Source organism: Seriola lalandi, unplaced genomic scaffold, assembly GCF_002814215.2.
Source record: "Seriola lalandi dorsalis isolate HSWRI2012SDOR001 ecotype SW California unplaced genomic scaffold, Sedor1 jcf7180002054181, whole genome shotgun sequence".
Taxonomy (NCBI): domain Eukaryota; kingdom Metazoa; phylum Chordata; class Actinopteri; order Carangiformes; family Carangidae; genus Seriola; species Seriola lalandi.
In genome coordinates, this window is record NW_019524734.1 from 255,424 (window position 1) to 263,955 (window position 8,532).

At 40.3% G+C, this 8,532-nt stretch overlaps 1 protein-coding gene across 3 annotated transcripts in view; it reads right to left on the minus strand.

Annotated features, from left to right (window-relative positions):
- astn1 (astrotactin 1) overlaps nt 1-8,532 on the minus strand; it is a 375,360-nt gene that overhangs the window by 197,906 nt on the left and 168,922 nt on the right. For all 3 annotated transcript variants that reach the window (XM_087173331.1, XM_087173330.1, XM_087173329.1), the window contains one exon: nt 4,642-4,808. In XM_087173331.1, coding sequence (XP_087029457.1) covers nt 4,642-4,808 — 167 coding nt within the window. The remainder of the gene's footprint in view (nt 1-4,641; nt 4,809-8,532) is intronic.

Consider the following 8,532-nt stretch of genomic DNA (forward strand, 5'->3'; position numbering starts at 1 on the left):
GGGGGGGGGGGGGGGGAGGGGTGGGGGGGTGGGGTTAAAGAGCGACAGATAATCTGTCAGGGATTTACAGTGAGAAAAGCTCTCCTGGATGCCAAATGTTGCAAAGCTGATGCGAGTCTCCGGTGGGAAGAGTGGAGGATTTAGCCACATCTGCACTATGGAAAGTGACAACAACAAAATTCCATTGTCGAGAATTAAATTAAACAGCAGTTCGTATCACCTGTTTATGCTAATTTGACACAGAATATACAGTGCCTGCAGCATTACGTTTAACGTAAAGATGACAGCGAGAAACAGCTGCTTGTCGTGGTGTGTAGCAGTGGAGATAACCACAATAATTTCTCACTTCTTTTAGAACTTAAACATAGTTGACGTTGGCAGGTTTCCACACACACAGTGCATAGCTGTGCATGCTGTTGATAACACCACTTAATGTACAGTTAGCAGTAAAAAAAAAAAAAATAGCCCTTATCTTTGGCTCCCTTTCGAGTCAAGCTGTATATCTTCAGTTGTGCAGTCTTATTAGACCTCTGCTAAGATTGAAGGTAGGTAGCACTAATAGAACTGAGGAGAGCTCCAATAAACACAAGTGAAAACACCTGAGGGGCTGAACCATGGCTGCGTATTAGCTTCAGATTTGGGAGTATGAGGCAGCTCTCCATGAGCATATTCTAACCATAACCTGTAATAACAGGAATTTTCATATGAGGCATTTTGACATGTCGCATTCAGTGCAAATACACAATTAATGATGGCTGAGCTACATTTAGCTCTCAGTTTCAGGCTCCCTGGCATGGACCTTTTTTTTCCACAGCATAGCCTGAAAAGCACAGGTGTAACTGATAACATTGATGATGGTTGGTGTTACATTTCATCGTCCAAGCAAGCAAAGCCGGTGAGCCAAAATGCACAATACCAGGGCCCTGAAACCAGCAACGCAAAATGGAATGCAGCCATTATTGATGTTATTGTGCTTGTCCTGCAATGATATGTCAAAATGTCTGCTGTGAAAAAAAAGCTCTATTGCGTATGCTGGCTCGCTGTCACTGTCATGGCTTACGGGACACTCGAATACAATGGGGTCATTGTTAACATTATTAGCATCACCTGTGTTTCTCTTCCTCTGACAAGTCAAAATGTCTCCTGTGAAAAAGGCTATGTATGGTAACATTTTTACATGTTGTACTGACGCAGTATTCGTGCTGTAGTATGCTTTACATATTTATTCACATGATTAGCGCTAATCATTTGTATGTAATGCATTTTGCACATTTATTTTATCAGCTAAAAAATACATCTGTGCACCAGAAATCCCCAGAATATATTGTCACAAATAATACATTGTGAATATGAAATATTAATTATTGGTCACAGTATATTCTCAGGTTTTCTGGTTCCTTCTGGCTGGAGTGTGGAGGAGGAAGTACAACAGTCCTCATTGCTGCAGTGGCATCTCATCTCATCTTTCATAATCATGCATATATGTGCATATACAGCATATGTACTGTATATGTAGATATAGAAACAATGTATGGACACGAGTAGGTGCTGAGCTTTGGAATATAGATATCAAAGCGATAATGAAACAGCTGCTATATGTTAGCTGAAGAAATCCAGGCCAGTTTTCTGAAGTTTATACATTTGATTTTACCTGCAAATCACTAAAACCACATCTACTGTGCTGCATTTTTATTGGTTGCTCCAACAGTACTGTCAAACAGACTGAACTTAAAACCTGTACCAAGAGGTCACATATTCTTATATTTCCATGAAACATATTAAACAACTTGATTAATTAATCAATTACTGAGCACAATGCTTTTTACAGACCTTTTATAATTTTATTTGTTGAGATATTTTTAAATGATATATGTCCTTGCAATGCAAAATATAGATTGCAAAATTTATAATCATATGCAAGCAAATAAAGTGTGGCTAGGGCCAAGTTAATATACACTACTTTCATATGCATCCTGTGGACATCAGGCAAAGTTTAGTTTAGTTAGTTAAGTTAATGTTATATTTTTTTTCCAAAGCTTGTGGCATAAACTCAAGCCAGCCTAGACTTTTGAGAGAAAATTATTGATATGTATATAATCATCTGCCAGAAGGTGAGGTTGCTGATTGCATCAGTTTTTCTGTGACACAGTAATTATGTCATCCCAACAAAACAGTGACATTTTTCAGTTTTGAACCTGAAGAATGAACTTGAAGCAGTAGGTGAAATGCATTTTCTACATTTAAAAAAACAAAACAACAAAACAATATTTTTGCACAAGAGATGGCATTTTGAAACTGTCAGCCAGTACATATTTTTAAATTCATTGTTGCTCTCAGGATTTTACACTTGTCAAGGCACACTACGCAAAGAGTACCTGCCGTCGTGTGCAAGAAGAAACCCAACAGCTACAGTTTATGAACCAACTGGTCTGAACCTAGTCACCTGTCGGACACTGGCAGCTGTTAAGGGTCATTATTTTACAACCAACCCTGGTCTGACAACAACATGATCGCTTTCACGTCCACATCATCTCAGTCTACGGACATCTTCAGGTTTGTTGCCCACACTGCAGAGTTTGCGACTCACTGTCAGTTATCCTCCGTGAAGGAGATACAGGTTCCTGATATAAAGAAATACAGCCAGCTGCCTGCAAACACTCACCTCTTTCAAAAACTTTACCCTCAGGTATCATACATGTCAGTTACAACCAGGAAGACCAACCACTGCTCAATTACTCCCTTCTCTACCAACTCCCCAAAGGGTGCTCTCTCTCCAACAGCCTGTTTACTTTGCCCTCACCAATGTGAAACTGACACCGTTTGGTTTAGTTGGTCAGTTTTAGCTTGACTTCACCCTAACCCAGCAAATTTACTACTTTGATTTCTACAGAATTTAGTGAGTAAAGACAAATTTCATCTCGAATTTCACATTCAAACCTTTGGTTGCTATCGACCTGGGATTATATTACAACCGGTCAAATTCATTCATTTTCTCCAATTTAAGCCTTCAACTCCCTGGTGTTCCTCAAACTACTCTAGCAACATTTTGGTATTATAATGTCAAGAACTTGTTTTTCCAATCAAAGTGTACAGGATCACTAAGGCCCAGGAGGATGTTGGATGTTAATTGTCTCACCATTACTATAGGTAAATACAGGCACAATGAAGGAGATGTCTGCTTGATGGCGCTGCATCAGGGTCAAGGTTTGGTGTATTTCGTTTGTGAATGGAGTTTAATAAAGTACCTCTGCAAATGAAGATGTACCTGAGGCTACTAAATGGACTGCACTTATATAGTGCTTTTCTACCATACACACACACATGGATGATACAGGGTTCAGTAGCTTGCCTGAGGACACTTCCAAATGCAGAGTGGAGAAGCCAGGAATCGAACAACAAACCTTCTGATTAGTGGACAACACACTCTACCTCCTGAGCCACAACCAGATGTTCTTAAAGGGAACTGGTAATGAGAAATTAGTTTTTGACGTGAATGACAAAGGCATTCAGAGCAAATATCAGATGATGTGTAAAATTCTTTGTTTGTTTGTCTACAAAAACAACTGCTTCGGCTGAAAGACTCACACACCCACAAAGGCAGGTTGGGTCCACGGGTTCATGCTGTTGATGGCAAATTCTGAACCGTACCATCTGCTGCCTCAGCAGAAATCCAGATTCATCAGACCAGGTTATGTTTTTCTGCAGTTTTCATGAGCTTTTGCAGCCCATCTGCCTCAAGGTTGGATGTGTTGTTCTGAGATTTGTTTCCTTTTTTTTTTGCTCACTGCAGTTTTAAAGAGAGGTTATCTGAGTAACCATGTTACCTGTCAGCTCCCACTAGTTCCCTTCTCCTCTGACTTCTCTCATCAACAAGGCATTTCTGTCCACAGGACCGGAGCTCACTGGAGGTGCTTTCTTTTTCTGAGCAAAACTGTAGTAACTGTTGTCCGTGAAAATCCTGAACATCGCAGGAGATCAGCGGCTTCAGAAATTCTCAAACCAGTCCCTCTTCGTTACTAACAATCATACCACAGTCAAAGTCACTGAGTCGCACATTCTGACGTTTGATGTGAACAATAACAGAAGCTCCTGATCTTTATGCATTGCACCGCTGCCACACGATTGGCTGGTTAGATTAGTACACGAATAAGCAGGTGCACAGGTGTTCCTAATAAACTGCTTGATGAGTGCATACAATCAAAACAATTTCACAGATGATTTATTATAAGATCGTTTCCTAAACATTTCACAATCAGCAGATGGATTTATTGGCAGAGCAGTTTAGTTCTTGAAATCACGCTAATGATCAGACCTACTGTTGGAAGGTCTGACGGCTTCAGAGACCCTCAGCCATTCAATTTACAGGAGCCAAACACAAGCAGGGCACCGTTCCCACTTTCATGTCAGCTGCTGCAGTTACAGGGACATTTTGACTTGTCAAGTGTTTTGTAGCTCACTTGCCACTTTTGATAAATCCAATACATAATTCAGAAACCATCTATATTAAGATTGATAATAATTATCGAAAATCTCTTTTACAATCCACATGACTGGATGTTATGAATGATGAAAGGACTCAATACGACAGCATTCTGAAATAAAATAATTGTGAATTATCGTGGCGAATCTGTTCTTCCTTACCCACAAAACATCTGGATGTTGTAGAGCGTTGGGTCATCCTCTAGAGGGGCCAGCTGCTGGAGACACAGCTGCTCACATCCTCCATTGAAACCGTCAGAGCAGTCGATGCCAATGTGGTGGTCGTAGCACCCGGTCCCATCCTTCATAGGACTCAACCCTGGAGGGCACTGTGGGAGGAATAAGTGTTTTTAGATGACAAATGTGAGCAATTACACATTTTTGGGACACTTTCTCAGAGCTGCCTCAACAGTGGGAAGCTGCCGCATTAACACTAATTCCAGATGGGACAGGTAAACAGACCTGATAACATCTGTGCCACAGAATGCAAACTGACAAATTTCTGTTCCCATTAGTGCGGCATGTGTGGGCACTGAGCTTGGTGTGTAAAGCTGCACAACGCCAGCTGTTTCATGTAAGACTCCTCATGTTATCAGCCTAAATAACAGCATGAGGCTGTGTCAGAAGGAGCAGTCGCACAGGCTTTAATCACTGGTGAAACAAAGTGCATGAGAAGTGGCATAATTAGTCAATCAACAAGTCGATGGAGAGAATATTAGTCGATAAATATGATAATCTATTAAACCTTTAAGTCCTTTATCAAGTAAGAACGGCTGCTTTCAGCTTCTCAAACGTGAGGATTTGTTGCTTTTCTCTTATAGAACTGTAAATCTAAAATGTTTGGGTCAGACAAAACAAGCAGTTCTGTATGGAAATTGTGACATTGTGACATTGTGATATTTTATAAACTAAGCAAACCCTATGATTCATCAAATAGAAAAAAAGAATTTCAAATTAATTGATAATACAAATAAAGTTAGTTTCTGCCCGACTGTGCCACAGTGTGCAGTGTAATCAGAGAAAGCTGGACTGGAATAGATAATATATCAGGAGTGTATTATAGGTCTATTTAGTTTTCTATATTAGAACGTGTGGGAAAAGATCAGAGGGCCAGCACACGAAGGGGCTCTGACTTGTTATTAGCCACCAATGCACTAAACTTGGAAGAGATGTGAGAGGAGTCATGGTGGAGTAATAAGGAGTCATCCACTTCATCACCTTTAAAATAAAACCTGAGCTGCATGTGTCCAAAGAAAGTGCATCAAAAGACTCGATGCATATGTGACACACGGTCCAGTTGTGGGGTTAGGGCGGAGTCAAACCTGCTTCTCCACACCAGAGAAACAAACAAACTCACGTGGGACAAACAGGAACATGTACACGTGGACGTAGACGTGTGGACGGACAGTAGGGACATGTTCCTCCCAATGTCAAGGTGTTGCTGAATTGTCCCGACCAAAATTTTTACTCATCTAAACTGACCTCTCCGTTTTGATCCACGTAGAAACTCTGGGTTGACAGATTTGTGCGTTTTCTGCAAAATGTTGGTTATTATGATAAAGAGTGAGAGGCTGGGGTTTGGGGGATACTCAACTATGACCTGGCAACCCTCAATTTCAAAATGCATTATGCATTGTCGACCAGCTGCAGTATCAGTAATGGAGTTGGTGATGAGTGGTGGTGAATCTAAAATGTTCAGTATCAAAGGTTTCAAATGGCACAGAATTGAAAACATCTTCACTGGACAAAAATTAGCATCAGCTGACATTATATTTAAGTTTCAGTAGTTAAGTGTTCAATAATTTGTGAGGTGAAAATGCCTCCCAAAGCGAATTAAGACATCAGGTCTTTTTTAAAGGAGAACTTAAGTGTAAGTAACAGCTCAGCTCTGCTAATAAGAAAGTTCTGTAATCGATCCAAACATGTTTCTTCTTTGAAATTAGTTGGAGAAATATTTAGTACTACTACTAATGCCTCCATCCCTCTTCTAATGAGTGGATCAAGAGCAGAGCTCTTACTGCATATGGTTCATTAAGACGTGAATATTATTTATAAAGATAATTAGCCGCAGCTTGGCCAACTGACTGTTTGTTTTGTCAGGCGTCATTTTATTCTGAAAATCCGATCAGGATCAGCAGCCTGAGCGTCACAGACACACAGACTGGCGAAGCCTCTCAGGGGAGATCTGATGTCCTAGTGAAAGATTTTGCCATAAGTTCAAGAGCTGAATGAAGAAGTTTTTTTAATGAATTTACAGATCAGATTGAGCGTCGCTGTGACGCTGTCATGAAACTCTAGAGTTGTGTCAAATCAACAAATGACAGAACAAAGCTGCAGAGTCTCAGGGGAGATTTGAACATGGCTCACAGCAGATGCGTCACAGAGAGAGTAGCTCACCACTTTAAGGGTTTTATACATTTTTCATTTTATCACCTCAAAATGTTTCTATTAATTAAATTAATAGTAAAATATCTGTTTTAAATCAGAGAAAAAAAAAAATAATGATACCAATCTGAAGAATGATATTATTATTTGTTTGTGTATTGTGGTATTGTTGTGTCTCAGTGCAAGAAAAGTACATTGCTCCCACCGCTGCTCAACTCATTCAACATTCAGCCACAGCAAGTAAATTCTTTACTGCATAATCAATTCTCAGTTTTCACAAGGGGAGTTTTAAAGTTTTATCTTGTATAAATTACACAGCAAGAAAGCTATTGCATAGCACTCCCACTTGATTATTTACTGTGGCACAGGGAATGACAAGAACAGTGATGAAATGGCAGACAACCAGAAACCTTTTTAAAAGGATTCTTGTTCTGCTGAGCGAGATGAGGCAATACTGCAGGTTAGAAATTTACATTTCCATACAATCCAGAGAGCACTGTCTTCATATTTGAAGAGTGAAATGAAATCCTTTCGTTTTTTTAAACGTGCAAAACAGCAATGGGTGTCGTAGATAAACTTTAAGAAATTAATAAAAAAAAGACTCTAAATTATTAAGTTTTTACAGAGGCCATGGACAACTTGCTAATTAAAATGCTCTGTGTGCTGGATGAATGTGCAAAAGAGGTGTGAGACCTCACTTCACCCCGCTTCCTTCCTTCCGCCGTCTTGTTCAATATTTCCCAAGCAATTTTTTCAGAGAGCTGTCAAGTCAAATTCACATTATGTTTTCTGTCAGCTATTACTTCAAAGGAAACTTTGATGGAGTGCATTTTAACAAGGCGCCGCTACCTTCAGAACAGCGACTAGGCAGTTGCTTTCCTCCAAGCACTGACAGGTCAGCAACTGCTTATTTTATTATTTAGGCCGACTGTATTCATCAGCAAGTCCAGGTGGCTCATTTGACTAATCAACTCTACACGCTTGTTGTGGATTCCAGTCTACTTAACAGCTTTCGTGGAAGTACAGTATACCTTACATATTATTTTCACTGTTTAGGTTTAATGTGTGCTATTAAAAGAACGAGTGGTTTTACATCATTGCATTTTAGAATTTTACTTTATTTCACAATGCCGCATTCTTGATTAATTTAAATGTGTCAGAGCTGGTTTGTCATGTAAATATCTCACAAAGAACTGATCGAAGCTGCATGCTTCCTGAGCCTGTTAAAGCCCAGTATCTATCCTCCATTATTCATATGGAGCTTAGCGTTAGTTAAGGCAGAGCATTGAGTTCTTAGGCCAGGAACGCACTGACTGCGCAGCAGATGGTGGGGTCAAAATTTGCCATCGACAGCATGAATCCATGTTGTGTCAACAGACCAGTCTACCAGTGGTGGTGGTGTAATCGTGTGGGGAATGTTTTTTTCTTGACACAATTTGGGCCTTAAAACCAATCGATCATGGTTTGAATGTCGCAGCCTCTCTGAGTATTGTTGCTGACCACGTTCGTCCCTTCACGGCCACAGTTCACCATCTTCTAATGGCGACTTCCAGCACGATCACGCTCCATGTCACAAAGCTAAAGTCATCTCAAACTGGTTTCATGATCGTGAAAAGTGAGTTCAGTGAACTTCAGTTGCCCCCCCCCCCCCCCCCCCCCCCCCCCCCA